The sequence below is a fragment of the Xyrauchen texanus genome, chromosome 34, assembly GCF_025860055.1.
Source record: "Xyrauchen texanus isolate HMW12.3.18 chromosome 34, RBS_HiC_50CHRs, whole genome shotgun sequence".
NCBI lineage: Eukaryota > Metazoa > Chordata > Actinopteri > Cypriniformes > Catostomidae > Xyrauchen > Xyrauchen texanus.
The window spans coordinates 15,200,038-15,216,520 of NC_068309.1; the positions used below are offsets into that span (position 1 = coordinate 15,200,038).

The window sequence follows — 16,483 nt, forward strand, 5'->3', positions numbered from 1 at the left end:
GGGGGAATTATCAGCACAAAAATCATAACAAGCAAAGTGTAGAGTAGCCTATAAAAAAATAACGTATTTTAAATACATTTTCATAATATTAATATTAAATCCCCAAAATATTTAAAATATTTAAAAAAATACATCTTAAAGCTACAGTATCCATTAACATTACAATTCATTTCAATGGCATTTGCTCAGCTGGAGCCTGATCACACCAGAGATCCTCAACCTGCTTTCTGTCATCTTTGCTTATGGGCTCTCAAATCTGAGCATTCATTGTTGGCCGTGGCAAAACATCTGCATGGGCGAATTCCAATCGAAAATTATCATACCTATGCCCTACTCACTACAAAAGGCAAAGCTCTTGATGTGGGCTCTCAAAAGAGAGCATGGCATTACAGTTTGAATGCACCCTTCACTAAAAGTCTTGTAAAAGGGCCCTTTGTGAAGAAAAAAAAACTTTCTTACTTTTGTTTGGAACCACTCTTCGAGTGGTATCCCCTTCCCGAAGTGCACTTCAAGGGTGCAAAAATGCAGTTTGGAAAATGCCCCATATAGTTGGCAGTCCTGCAGCTGCTAATGAGCCATGCTTACTAGCTAAACTTTGATGCTTTATTATTTCCTATCTCTGTTTCTATTCTACTTGTACTATTTTCTCACTTGGATAAATTGCTTAAACTTGTATTATTCTCATTTGTAAATTTAAAAAATAGTGTCAGATAAATGGATGAAAGCAAATACCAAACATGCCAGTTATGTTCAGGTTTCATGCTTGGTATCTAATTAAAACATTACAATAGAAGCAAGCATCAGCATGAGAATTACTATATAATCAACCTTCAAATTCTTCTAGAAGTCAACATTTCAAGCCATTGCACAACAGACAATTAACTCCCAGTGTGACTAGATCTAGAAGTATCACATTAGATTGGTGTATGTGTGATCGGTCTGGGAGCAACTCTGCAGCTAGTGGCTGTGTGGATATACTTGAGTGTCAGGGAGATGCTGAAAGACAACACAACCTCTCCATTGGGTCACAGTTGGCTGATATTTCTCCCAAGGCGCCAGCCTCTCCACTGAGAATGTCATTAGACTGAGGGCCGTGGGCTGCTGTGGGTTTTAACAAGGTAGACGGCTTCATTTGAGCATGTGTTGCTTATTCACATCTGAAACGCTTTTAGCATAGCTTATGTTTGACATATTATCCCCCTTCACTATACTGCATATTTACAGAAGCCATTGAAGACTCCTCAAGGGCGTGATAGGGAATCTGGGAGAGTGAATATTTAGTCTTCAGCTTTTCTGAAATCCTGAGCTCTCTGCCTAACTTCACACCCTTGGTGAAGTTTCACACCCATAATATATCAAACATAATTTGGAAAGACTTACAGTATCTTATTCATATAGCAATAAAATTGCCCATGGATGTATAATGGCTTCTTTTAATATTTTCTTGGATTCTGTTCTGAAGTGCCTTAATATGAAAGTGTTTTTTCTTTCATGAACAGCACACCAGAGCTCCTCTTAATATTTCATGTACTATTGTCTGTGGGAATACTTCATTGTAGTCCAAATTGGACCACATCTGATGTTATAAATGTCAGAAAATATATTTATAGATTATATATACACCGACCTGCCACAACATTAAAACCACCTGCCTAATAGTGTGTAGTTCCCCCTTGTGCTTCAAAAACAGCGCATTCAGAGATGCTATTTTTCTCACCACAATTGTACAGAGTGGTTATCTGAGTTACCGTAGACTTTGTCAGTTCAAACCAGTCTGGCCATTCTCTGTTGACCTCTCTCATCTACAAGGCATTTTCATCCACAGAACTGCCACTCACTGGATGTTTTTATTGTTTATGGTACCATTCACCAGCCCATCTGTTACCAACAATCATCCATACAATTACCTAATCAGCCAATCATTTGGCAAAAGTGCAGTGCATAAAATCATGCAGATATGGGTCATAAGCTTCAGTTAAAGTTCAAATCAACCATCGGAATGGGAAAAAATTGTATCTCAGTGATTTGGACTGTGGCATGATTGTTGGTGCCAGATGAGTATTCTGTAGCTGCTTATCTCCTGGGAATTTCATACAGAACAGTCTCTAGAATTTACTCCGAATGGTGCCAACCCCCCCGACTGGATCGAACTGACAAAGTCCACTGTATCTCAGATAACCGTACAATTGTCATGAGAAGAATAGCATCTCTGAATGTTATTCTGAGATGCGGATTGGGGCTGTTTTGGCAGCATGAGGGGGACCTACACAATATTAGGCAGGTGGTTTTAATGTTATAATCTATAAATATATTTTCAGTGTTTTAGTATATATATAATGGGATAATTTACAGCATTATTTATACAAAATTAGCAAGCATTCGTCTCTCAGTAAAACGTCACTTAAATCATAAAAACTTAAAACATATTGTGATTTTGTTCTTATCTTAGTTTTGTGGCTCTGCAACACAAGCAATATTCCACATATTTTTGGCGGAATGAATTTCTAGAGAAAAAAAAACATGAGGAATCTTAGCTTAACTGAGTTTCCCCTTCTGTCACTCACTCGACGTTGTGTCGATGTAGTGACATTAGGGGTTGCTCCTGGGAGCCCCAGACATCTCTGATCTTTGAGAAAAGGCCAATGAAAATTGGCAAGTGGAATTTGCATGCCACTCCCCCAGACATACTTGTATATAAGGAGCTGGAATGCAACCACTCATTCAGACTACTTCTTCGGAGCCACTGCACTGAATTACTCTGCCAATCCATTCATCTCTGAGTCCAGTGAAGCTGTTGGATTTATGGCGCATTACAGCGGCTTCTCCCCCTCTAGCACCGTTTGAGTGCAGAGAACGCCCCTGGGTGCTTCAGCAGCCTAAGAGAATATATTCTTCCTATAAAATATTATATTTCCCTTCTAAAAGAGTGGCACTCATGGAGAGCATCTTTTTAAAGATGCCTTTTCCATTTGTGTATATTTTCTGGTTGTGATCGTTACCTCTCTGCTTCCCACAGCCACTATCGCTACCTCATGTGTTAGGCAATGCCCACACGGGGACAGTGTTTTGTGGACGGTTCATGTTCTCACTGTGAGAGCATGATTATGGCAAAGATGCAGTTGCGGCTTTCCCCAGGTAAAGCCCCCCAGCGGCTCCCCGCCACGGTCCTTCTACCTACGGGTTTGAGGCCGCATCGGTTATCTCTGGGAGCGACTTGGGGATTTCAATGGAAGCAGCACCACCGGGAAACCCACCGTGGATCTCCCATTCCCAAGCACGCTCGTTTACCCAAGCGAGTTCTGCAATGGGACCGGTGGCTCGTCTCAGGGCGAGTCCACGATCTCATACAAAGCTCGCAAAGCGGAAGAGCTTTCGATTACAGCATCACAGAGTGGGCTGGTTCAATCTGAAGCCATGCGCAGCTGATGGACATGCTTGCCCAGGCAGATGCGAGCGTCAGGCTGGAATGGAATCCTCCCCTCCCCCTGAACCCTCGCGGCTTGATGATTGGACCTGGGGCCCCGGGCGCCGCTTGTGGCCTTTCTTCCCTGAAGTGCATGATGAGCTCACGCAATCGCGGAGCTGGAATGCAACCACTCATTCAGACTACTTCTACAGTCCTCCCCAGTAGGCCGGCCTAGGCGTGGAGCCATCCGCAGAAAGCAGATGCCACCTGTCTCACGGCCAGTCGACAAGAACCCAAGAAAGGCTTCAAAGCACCCCCGAGACAGGCAGTCCAGGAAGTTGGAGAACCACTGCACAGGAGCTGGTAAGAGCATCACTCCATTCCCTGGTGGAGGGCCCTTCGCTGCACGCACCAAGGGCTGCGGTACCCACATTTTAAGAAAAGAGCGGTTTCCTTACTTCCTGGGCTTCACAGTCGGTGTCCACGGTCGTTGTTATCGTGACTGCCAGGCACCATTTCTCTCTGGCAGGTTCGGCGCCCCGGAGGCGGGGTTTCTGCCCCCTGCGTGCCCCGCTGTGTCACAAATCCACCCCAATGTGATGGCCTCCACGGGTCACGTGGATGGACTTCTTCCTCTCCTGTCCCAAGCTGTTCTGGGAGTGGTCATTCTGCAACCCGTCGCGGTGGCTGATCAGGACTGTTCGACTCGGCTATGCGATTCAGTTCGCCAGGTGCCTGCCAAGGTTCAACGACGTCCGGTTCACAGAGGTGAAAGTCAAGAAAGCGCTGCCTTGTGCACGGAGATCGCCTCCCTCCTACTGAATGACGCGATAGAGCCTGTTCCTCCAGCCGAGATGAAGAAGGGGTTTTTACAGCCCCTACTTCATTGTACCCAAAAAAGGTGGTGGGTTGTGGCCAATCTTGGACCTGCTAGTTCTGAACCGAGCTTTGCACAGACTCCCGTTCAAGATATACATTTTTTATCTGAAAATTGTCCTTCCTAGAACCCTGATTCAATTGACAGGTTTCTGTTTGTAAACAGCACTGACAAAGCAAGAATCCCAGGAGACATTCAGGAAAAAAAGGACACGGAGAAGCAAAAAATTTGATCAGAGGTCACAGAAAACATTCATACTTGTACCAGAGTCTAAAAATATATATATGTTTCCAATTGAAAGGCTCAACCAATGTAATCTGTTATGGCAGTGTATCTAGGCTTTATAAATAGCCCCTTTTAACAAATTAGAGTCAGCAGAGATTACACCATCATAAAGTCATCAATGCATGTCCTGTTATCTGATGATTCTCAGATTACTGGACCTGACAAGGATTCACCCATGAGCTGATCAAGGCTTAGCCACCCACTAGACTCTCTTCCAGTAGCTTCTGTGGGCTTTGCTCCGAATCAAATACAAATCCCCCCCACCCACCCCAAGTTCTGCTGATGGCCAGAATGAGGTCAAACCCCAGTCTTAAAGCATGCAGTTTCCATGCAGTTTCCATCTATAGGGAAACATACAATATTAAAAACTTTCAAAATTTTTCCCCATCCAACAGTGATCAAAAAGATGAGTATGTCTTGATGTTGAACATATGTAGTACCTCTCATACATGAACATTTAATGAAAATACTCCCTTACAAAAATATACCATGGTAACTAAGCTTTCGCCAAAACATCATACTTCAATTTTTACGACAATAAAACTGTGATATATTGGTATTACCCACAACTCAATTTAAAATAAGGAAATTAAACATAAAAAAAGATATTAGTTTATTATCTGGGCTGATTAATTAGCTTGAGAGCATAGACATTATGCACTACTTTGCCCTATCACTTTATGCAAACAAATGGTTTCCCCACTGTAGATATACATCTACAGACGTACATATGCGATTTTGGTTTATTGAAAATACAACATATACACCTTACGGAGCACTTCATTATGAACACTATGGTTCTAATAAAGTGCCAGACATGGCAGTTGTAGTTGTAGCCCATCTGCCTCAAGATCTGACATGTTATTCTGCTCACTACAATTGTACAGCCTTTCTATGGCTATGCCCTGTGAACAGAACCTAACAGTGCTCGTTCAGACTGAACGTGTTTTTGGGCTAAAAAAGCAAGATGAACAGAATGCAGGTGTTCTTAGCACCTTAAAACAGTTTTAAAAGTTATTTTCAACTTGACTTGATGTTTAAAAATAGTGACGTCCCACACGAGATTCTGAAAAAACAATGCAACATGTCGAAACAATCAAAGATGTCCATTTAGTGCATGTTTACATAAAAACTGAAAAACAGCAGGGACATACGCAAAAGCGTGTTCTATGTAAACGGCTCCTTACAGTGGCAGATGCAAGGATGAAGTTCAAATCTAATAATATACTATATATATATATATATATATATATATATATATATATTGTTCATCTATGAACAATATATATATATATATATGGCTATGTATAGCCATATACATAGCCATATATATATATATATATATATATATATATATATATATATATATATATATATATGGTGGCTATGACAGTTCATCCGAGCACTTGATTTGGATGACAGATTGTATGATTGTACCACTGTCCCCACCACTTTTGAATACAAAGTGACTCCCAGGCTTGAGAATGTTGTTAGTTTTGTGTGACAAACAATATTGCAGGCTTGTCTTCTTTGTTCTTTGTTATGTTGAAAGCATTTATAAATTTTTGTTTGGAACAGCACACTTTATTTATATTAGTATGATGGACAACGATTTCTCCCTTTGGGGAATGTGCAATAAGTCTGGTTCATAAACTTAAAAAACAAAGACTTTTCTCAACACAGGGAGCCTGCTGTGAATTGCAGGGAGTATACAGTGAGAACCGTCTGAGCTCAGCACTGACCATCCATAAAATTCAGTATTATACTGATCAGTGATTAGTCTAACAAACTACCACACCACAAGCCCATCTGAGGGAGGCGAATGCACCAGTTCCTCCCAAGCAGCACCCCCTGGGTCTGTACAAAACATGAGCAATGAGGTGAAGTGAATAATAATTACGGGAAAAGAATCATCCGCTTCCCTCAGTCAAATAATGACAGCCACCACGCTGAAAGCAGGTTGAGAAATTAATGTGTGGGGATGTATTAAAAATCATTACCAAGAAATGTGCGCACTAGGATTATTTGCTGCGGGCAACTGCTGATTGCTTTGTGGAGGTAGCCTGTGTGGCAAGCAAATCAAACTAGAGCTTGAGAGCGAATAAGTTCCCCCTGTGTGTAAATCACTAATTACTTATTAATTGCCAGATGAAGAGAGTCTGTGCCTTCAAAGTAAACACGTGCCAGTGACCCCGGAGGTGCAGAGGGGAAATTGGGAGGAATTGCCCTGTAAACTGTGAAGGCAACTAATCATTGTGTGGCTCTTGCAAACTTCAATACATTGGTGACATAAGACAATTCGTAGTCCTTGCTCTACAGTACACTGAAAATATAGGCATTGGACAATCTACAAGAGCGAAAGGGGTTGAGGAAGACAAAGGATAAAAAACTATTTAAGAAAATGGGGAGAGCGGAAAATGTCATAAATTGTATGAGTGTGGTCAATACATCGACAGCATTGATAAACTTTAGTATACTGTAGAATGCACAACTGTAAGAAATACACAATTTAGGTGATCCAATAAGCTATTTAAAGGAATAGTTCACCAAAATATGAAAATCTTGTTATTATTCACTCATTTCCATAAATGTTTTTGTGAACTATTCCTTTTAAAAATATTGCGAATAAAAAAAAAAAAATAACAACAAATAAAGTGACCACAGGGTTATAAAAATAATATGCAATAATTATATTCTGAGTCTTCTAATTTATTTGACACACTGTCAAAACTCAAAATAATTCACATGTTTATGAATCTGTCAAGTGACAGAGCCAATTAACCTTTGGTCATTTCTACTTGAGGCAAAAATCTCTCTGTAACAGCAAAAATAAAAAAAAGTCTATAAGGAGCAATTATTCATTTGCACGTGTTAGCATATATTCCACTGGGACATACAGAAACATGTAAGATTGTTTAATCCAAATTACAATACAGCAGGGGCTATTTATCTTTTGAGAGCTTGTTAATTTGTTCATGAGGGAAGTGTGTTTTCATTTGCATTTTGAATCAGGTGCAAATCCCATCTCAACCTGCTACCACTCTCCAAACCACTAATGAGACAAAAAAACAAGGAACTGCATGCTCAAAAATGATAGCACTGGCCTGAGAATTAGAATCATAAATTCAAGAGAGTGTTCTTCATTAATACACATTATGAACTTACAGTTGGGATCCCTCTTGGTGTGGAATAATTAAAGACATTGGTTGGTGAAAATTACGAATAGCTTGTTTATAAAACATTGTGTTCTCCATGGTGTGAAACTGACCCTTTGCTATAAGCCTCGCTGACGTTAGTTACTGTTGTTGATGCTGTCAAGCTTTCCTACGGCATCTGCATCAATGCGCAAACACAAAGAGTGAAGTGATCGCAGTAAATTACCTCAGGCATTATTAAATGACACTTTTGTCAACAGCACATTTATATCTAATAGGATATAAACAGTAGTTTCCAGTATTTAATGGAAGGATTAATATTTGTATTAAACTAGTGAGAGGCTTAACAGAGAGGCTCATTGATGGCTGAACAGTCCCACAAGCTCAATTACAGGTGGGGCATATATATGTGGCAGTAGTGGTGGTATTGATGGCAGCCATGGCTGTGTGTCTCCTGGCTCTCCTGTTGTCTTTTGGTTGTCCTCTCCATCTCCAGCATATGTGCCCCATCCTTACAAAGCCTTCGCCAGATGTTACGATCAACAGCAACATACTCCAGGTCCTTTGGTCTGATCTTACACTTTCTCAAAGCAATCTTCATTTGATCCTTATAGCGCTTCTTCGGCCCTCCAGCTGAGCGTCGACCATGATGTAGCTGGCCATATAGCACTCTGCGGGGTAGTCGGCATGGGGGCATCCTTATCATGTGGCCCAGCCACTGCAGCTGGCGCTGGGTGATCATGGCCTCAATACTTCTGCAGTTGGTCTTTACAAGTATTTCAGTGTGAGGCATACGCTCACACCATGTAATTCCCAGAATGCGCTGAAGGCATCTGATATGGAAGCACTCTAAGGACTTAATGTGACGGCTGTAGGTTACCCAAGCTTCACAGCTATAGAGGAGGGTGGTGACACAGACCGCTTGGTATACAATGACCTTTGTGGAGGGATGAAGGTTCTTGTTCTCAAATACTCTGTGCTGAAGTCTTCCAAAAGCAGATGAGGCCTGTTTAATCCAGCTCTGGATATCACTGTCGATCCCGCTATCCTCTGCGAGAATACTCCCCAGATATTTGAAAGATGACACTACTGACAGTTGTTCACCACCAACAGTGAAGGGGGATAGAGTGGATGGGACACTGGTACTCCATTGGCAAACCACTTTTGTCTTGTTGGTGTTGACAGTCAGCCCCATCCTGCTGTACGCTCCCACTGCCACAGCAAGGATGGACTGGAGATCCTCCAGAGTATGAGCCACAAAAGCACAGTCGTCTGCATGCTGCAGCTCCAGGACTCGCTCTCTACCGAGTTTAGTGGTTGCGTTGAGCCTCCTAATGGTAAAGAGATTGCCATCTAGTCTATAGTCCACTGCCACACCACTGCTGTTCTCAATCGCAAGTGGAGAACCTTGGTAACACCCATGAGGAAAATGTTAAAGAGCACTTGTGCTAGCACACACCCCTGCCTCACCCCTGTGCATACAAGGAAGGGCTCCAACTTTTGTCTGCTGATGGTCACCCGAGATGGTCAAAACTCTATTATGATATATAATGTAACTCATACCACTATATAGAATTTTGGTTATATGTTTGTAAGCTGCTTTTATATATAATCTTAATATTTCAAATAAATATATGATTAAACATTGGTGCATGATTAATGAAGACTGCCATTCTCTAGCAATTTCCAGTTTCTGAAGAATAATGAACATCCCATTTTATTTATTTATTTAATTATATTTTTTTTTTGCAGCAAGTGTAAATGGCACTGGCAGGTTTATACAGTGTGAAAATAAGAAATATTGGTTAAACTTTATTTTGCAGTGTCCTTGTTACAGTGTAATTACACACGTAAGAACTGAGTAATATTAATTAACAACATGTACTTACTTACTATAGGTTTATGGTTAGGGTTAGGATTTGGATTAGTTACTTGTAATTATGCATAATTTACTGTTATTACTATATTTATTACAGGTAATATGTATAACAAGAACACTGTAAAATAAAATGTTAATGAAACATTTTACGAAAAATGCAAATCATTTATATATACATGCATATACAGTGACAAGACAAAATTTCTGAACCCATTGGAATTACCTGCATGTATGTATAAATTTGTCTTAAAATCTGGTTTGATCTTCATCTAAGATACAATAGGATTTGGCAAACCTGGCATCCAATTCATTAATTAATTAAATGCAATTGGAGGTAAGGGTTAGAGCTACTTTTACTTATAAAAAGTAAAACATTAAACAGGCATGGTGTCCATGGCAGGACACTACGAAGGAAGACGCTTCTTTCCAAAAAAGAAAAAGCATTGCTGCTTGCCTGAAGTTTTCCAAAGACCACCTTGATACTCCACAATGCTACTGGGAAAATGTATTGTGGACTGATGAAACTAAAGTTGAATTGTTTGGGAAGAACACACAGCTGTACATATGGTGTAAAAAGGGCAGTGCATAATTACATGAAAACATACCAACGGTATCATGATTTGGGTCTGCTTTGCTGCTTCATGGCCTGGACCACTTGCCATCATCGAGGGAAAAATATATTACCAAGTTTACCAAGATATCCTACAAGATAACGTCAGGGTGGCCAGCTGAAGCTCAGTAGAAGTTGGGTGATGCAGCAGGACACTTACCCTAAATATTGAAGAAAATCCTCAACAGAATGGCTTCAAAAAAAGACAATCCAACTTTTGGAGTGGCCCAGTAGGAGCCTAGACCTTAAACCAATAAAGATGCTGTGGAATGACCTCAAGAGAGACATTCACACCAAACATCCTTGGAATATGGCTGAGTTGAAGCAGTTCTGTAAGGAAGCATGGTCCAAAATTCCTTATGAACATTGAACAGGTCTAATCCGCAGCTACAGGAAACGATTGGTTGAGGATATTGCTGCCAAAGGACGATCGACCAGTTATATAATACAAAGGTTTACTTATTTTTTCCACAGCAATGTGAATGTTTAAAGGGATGTGTGAAATAAACACATGAAAGATAAAAATGTTTTGTGTGTTTTTGCTTAAGCACATTGTGTTTGTCTATATTTATGACTTTGATGAATATGAGATCACATTTTATGACCAATTAAGGCGGAAAACCTGCTAATTGCATATTTTTTCTTCCCACTATATATGGACCTTATAACTAAAATTAAAAGCAAATTTATAAAAAATTATAATTTCATATTATCATTTTGGGTACAGTATGTTGCTTGGAAGCAACATTGTGCGAAATTGGAATGAAAAAATACAAGTTTTTCTGAATTTAAATATATAAAAAAATGACAATACATTTGAATGAGATACATTGTGGATATCAGAATACTTAAACTGTTAAAAAATAGCAATGAACAATGGCGATAAACAATTTTATTACTCTAAATATTAACTATAATCTTACCATTTGCTATAAAACAAAAATGTCTCATAGCAATCTTTTTACTTAAATGTTACTGAAATGAGCTATAAAAAAAGTAGATGGTTTAATAATGGATGACGCAAAAAAAAAAAACTGATATAAAAAAACAACGTACTGTATGACAACTGCAATATTCTGTTACATTTACATTTATGCATTTGGCAGATGCTTTTATCCAAAGCGACTTACAATGGGCAATCCCCCCGGAGCAACCTGGAGTTGAGTGCCTAGCTCAAGGACACAATGGTGGTGGCTGTGGGGATCGAACCAGCGACCTTCTGATTAACAGTTATGTGCTTTAACCCACTACACCACCACCACCATTCCAAATACAAATAAATTCCACTGTCACACAGTCTTACTTCTAGACAACAAACAAATTTAAAGTAATTCCCCATTACATGCAAATAATTTATAACACTCTAAATGCTCTAAAATAAATTTTACTCACAAACTAAGATGAATCCTATTTTTTGTTGGTTGAAAATGGCAGTGTATGTTAGTGTAAATGGCACATCTACATTCCTTTACAGTTACTGTAAACAGCCTCTGCATCACTTATTTGTCAATTATTAATAGAAATTCGCACTTGTGAACAAATATGCACCTGAATTCCTAGCAGTTTATCCATAACAGGTCATTTATTATGTGCTGTACATATCCATTGTACTACTTTGCATGTGTGCTGCATGAAGTCTGGTCGTCAGATCAGATTCTCAAGAGCAAATCTGTTATATGCTGATTGTGTTGAGCAGGAAAAAGCTATGAGTGTTTTTATTTTCTAGGCTGATGATCAAATAAGGAGATCTGGCTCCAACAGCACCAATGATGTCACCAATTTGAACCCTATGCCATCACCCCCACAACTAAACCCGCAGAACCTACACACATACACAACACATCAACAGCCAGGGACCCTCGAGAAACACTCATATCAGCAGCGCTCAGCTGGTCACTATTTAAAAAAACAAAAAACAGATCAGATGGAACTCGTAGAACAGCCCGAGCCAAGAACACAGCTGTGCATATCTCCAGGGGTTGAGGGCACTTGGAGCCATCAGAAAGACATTTAGCCATCAAGTAGAGGGAACGGAAAAAAGAAAGCAAACCCTTTCATATGATCTTATCACCAGTCTGAGGGCAGAAAGAACTACAGAGGAGGCAACATCACTGAAGTTTGTCCCACAGCACCACAACATCCAAGACATCACAATTTTACTTGCTATTGAGGAGTTAACATTTCTTTCTGCATTAATTAAAATTGGCCTGATAAATATATTACAAACACTGATGTTTACATGTAAGAGCACCTTGGAGAACATTTCAAATAAAGACACATCTCCCAAGAGGTTCTTTATTTTTATCTGCATCAAAGGAAATTATCTTTGCTGCTGAAAAAAGCTGGCTCTCATCCTGACCTGCTGAAGTGCATAAAACTCCTAAAAAAAATAGTTAACAGAATAGGCTGGAAGACTAAGTCCAGCCAATCAGCTTAAGCTGGTTTTAGCTGGGTTTCTTTTTTAGCATACTAAGAAAATTAGCTTTATTCAGTTTACTTCCTCAAGTAAACACCCCCTCTTAGCAAATAAATTAGGTTCATATTGAAGTTTATTAAACAATCAAGAGTTTGAAGCTAATGCTAACCACGGTTGACATTTGCCAATCCTGTCAGAGTATATAACTCAAAGCACAAGGGTGTTTGCATTCAGTATGATTTAGATATCAGGCGTGAGAGAACACAAACAGAACATTAATTTCTCTCACGGTCATTTACTCACTTGCACAGAATGTCTTTAGTCACTTCATCAAATCTGCTAGTTCTAATTAAGGCTCACCACTCAATGAATCAATTCGTTTGCACACTCGGTTGTGAGGAAAATTAATTTTCAAATAGATCATATTGTGTAGTTTACAAAGCTCTTCATTGAAGAATTAATTTGTATTCAGCAGCATTCTACTTATTAAGAGTTAATTGTTCTAATTGAGAGATAATTAGTAATCATTTTGGAAGGGTAATACACTGAACTGCAAATGGGCCATTTAGGTGTAATTTAATAAATGTTAAATTTCCATCTTTTCTCTTACTAGGTGGATCCACTTTTCTCTTACTAGGTGGATCGTCATTATATACTATTAGACTAGGGCTGGGTGGTGGTATATAGTGGCAATGCTATAGTGTGTCAAACGGTAGAGATTTTTCTATATAATCTATATCACGTTACGTATATATCTGTGCCCGATGCTCAACCTGACTGCATTTGAGACTGATAGTGAGAGAGACATCTTCGAAACACACATACACACAGCGCATGCTGGGAGAGATAGAGAACCCTTCAGAGAGAAAATAAGAGCTTGTTAGGAGTGGTGGTGTAGTGGTCTAAACCACATAACTGGTAAACTGGTAATCAGAAGGTCGTTGGTTCAAACCCCACAGCCACCACCATTGTGTCCTTGAGCAAGGCACTTAACTCCAGGTTGCTCTGGGGGGATTGTCCCTGTAATAAGGGCTCTGTAAGTCGCTTTGGATAAAAGCGTCTGCCAAATACATAAATTTAAATGTTGTTAATAAAATGCTGTGTTCTCTGTGGTTTTAGCCCCGCTGCCGTCAGTTACTGTTGATGACACTGTCAAGCTTTCCTACAGCATCTGCACTTCAGCAACACAAAGAGAGAAGCAATCGCACTGAGTAAATTAACTCAGGAATTATGAAATTATTCCTTTGTTAATAGCGCATTTATATCTAGTAGGCTATATACAGTAGTGGCTAAAAAGTAGATAAAACTGATCAAATATTATTTTTGATATTGATTTATTTATTGATGAAGCTTTTTCATTGCATTTTGACCAATCAAAAATTAATTCTAATTGTTTTTTTCAGAAGTTTTTGAATCACTTTCCATCAAAATGTGTAGGCAACATTGTCATATATAATATTAAGAATTCATATATTATATATATATAATTATATTTAAGAATATATAATGTTTTTGCCCAATCACTGCCTAGTTAGTTACATGGTTAGTTTTTGTAAATTATACAGCGAAAATATATATTGTGATATACTGTATACCATTACTATGATATAAAATTATTCATACTGTGACATAGAATTTTGATCATATCGCCCACCCCTACAATAGATGACTACAGTTCTGTTTCAAAACCTATTGAGTGGCCTTGCTGCCTATATTATATAGGCAGATTGCCTATATATGTTATGGAACCTCAAAAGTGACTGATTTTGAAATATCGACATAGGCAGCAACTCTATATGCTACACAAATACTGCTCTTTGACTCAACTCAAACTTAACTGATATTAGCATGTTGCTAAGCTAACCCCACAATACAAAAAGAAGCATAAAAAGTATATAACGCAAACATTGGGTAAAATAGTCAATTTTAATTTGAAAGAACTGTATCAATACTCAGTATGGATTGCCAATAGTAGAACAAATATACTGTAAGTATTGAATGAAGTATAAGTAAAATTAGTCAATATTTCTCAATGCGCAATCTTGGTTTTTAGTAAGCTTGTCGCAAAGCATTCTGTAAATGAAGAATACATTCAGTACTGCCTTAGAATTTAGCAAAAATTAGGTGTCTTATAAAGCAGCAAAATGTTGTTCCCAATGTTTGGAACTTGGAATCTTTTATGTCTGGACTGCACCTTTGATACCTTCAAATGCTGTTAAGGTAGGCAGCTCACAAGGTTTTATAATATAGACACTTATGTGTTGTCCTTGCTTTAAATAAGACGACATAAATGTACAGTGACTACAGGCACTTACCTTAGAGTGAATATCTCTACAGATGAAAGGGTGGAAACAGCTAGAAAGGCTGACACTGTCTCCCTCTGCCTGATGGGTCTTGAGGGAACCATCACCACAAAGTTACTGTCCAGACGCAACTCCGAAAGGGGCTGGAATAGCCGCACACTGCCGATCCTGCGCATGGGTGTGGGCCCCGAGAAGTACCCAGCTGGGCCCAGTTGCCCATTGCGGATTGAATTAGTCTTGCGCAAGTCCTCTGAGCTGCATTCCCCAGTGTCGGTAGATTGTACCATATAATACAGCTCCACAGGGGTGCCCTCGACCTGTTCTGGTACTCTCTGACGACCTGGTATGACGCTAGGAGGACTGAACCAACTAGGTAGTGGCTCCAGTTCAGCCACACACAACCCAAGTTCTCCTTTTAGACGACAGCTGCCTCGTACTTCTTGGGTTTCATGAAAAGCAAACATCTTGACACAGGGCAACCTGTCCACAGTACTGTAGTCGTCCCAGTCCCGACCGACTACATAGAATAGAACCTGTACTTTTGGCCAACTGGGGTGAATTCGCTCGTTGATAATGAAAGTTTGTACTTTCCAGTTGAAAGTAAAGAGTGGAGAAGAAGAGGATGATGAGGAGGATGTAGATGTAGGATTGTTGTTGAAGAGTCCCGGTCCCAGAAGATCCACGGGCACTGGCTGGTCAACAGATAGAGGTCCATAACTGGCATTGACTGAAGGTGTCTTTCTGGCCTTTTGGATAAAGAACAGTTCTGTGCGAACCTGTAGGCTGGAGTTCCTCATAATGTCCTGGTTCGCCTCCTTGAGAAAGAAGACTGATTCTGCATCCACCACCTGGTAATGGACTGGAAGGTATGTGGGAATTGTGCCAAATCTTTGCAATCCTTCCAGGACCATCCGGCTGTTGATGACTGCAAAATAATAGAGAAGACAGGAAAAACATAATTCATTCTTCTATAATTTGTTTTAGTATACCAGTAGAAAGACCTCTAAACCCAAACCAACTACATGGAACATTGCAGCATGCTATTAACCACGGCTCATCAACCTTTTGCAGACCGAAGGCCCCTTGGTCGATAGAGGGAAGGAGCAGGGATGCCAAGTCTTATATTGTATACAATTGAGAGTTGCATTTTAAGAATGGCCTAAAAAAACATGCATATATTAGCATCTTAATATATTTACATTGTATGTTATGACGCTTACATTGCAAAGCCATCAAACTAATCATTATTTTTATACAGATTACTTGGAACACAAAAGGAGATGTTAAGCAGAATGTTAGCGCACCCTTCATTTTCATCACATCTTTTTCTAAAACAATCAAAGTGACTGAAAGTAACAGTCTGCCAAACATCTCCTTTTGTGTTCTAACATGTCATACAGGTTTGGAACAAAGTGCGGGTGAGAAAATTACAACTTTAGCTTTGAAGTTAAATTAATATTGTAGTTTTTTAACACAAAACAAAAAACTAGTTAAAACAATATTTGGCAGATCCTTACAGTACTGACATGGACCCCATCTTGCAGATTCCTGC

At 39.5% G+C, this 16,483-nt stretch overlaps 1 protein-coding gene across 1 annotated transcript in view; it reads right to left on the bottom strand.

Annotated features, from left to right (window-relative positions):
* The window catches only part of LOC127627360 (transmembrane protein 132C-like), a 172,700-nt gene extending 156,536 nt beyond the window's left edge, over positions 1-16,164 (bottom strand). Inside the window, exons 1-2 of the mRNA XM_052103702.1 lie at positions 16,152-16,164; positions 14,944-15,856 (exon numbers count right to left, since the gene is read on the bottom strand). Coding sequence (XP_051959662.1) covers positions 14,944-15,856; positions 16,152-16,164 — 926 coding nt within the window. The remainder of the gene's footprint in view (positions 1-14,943; positions 15,857-16,151) is intronic.
* Positions 16,165-16,483: the final 319 nt, after the last annotated feature.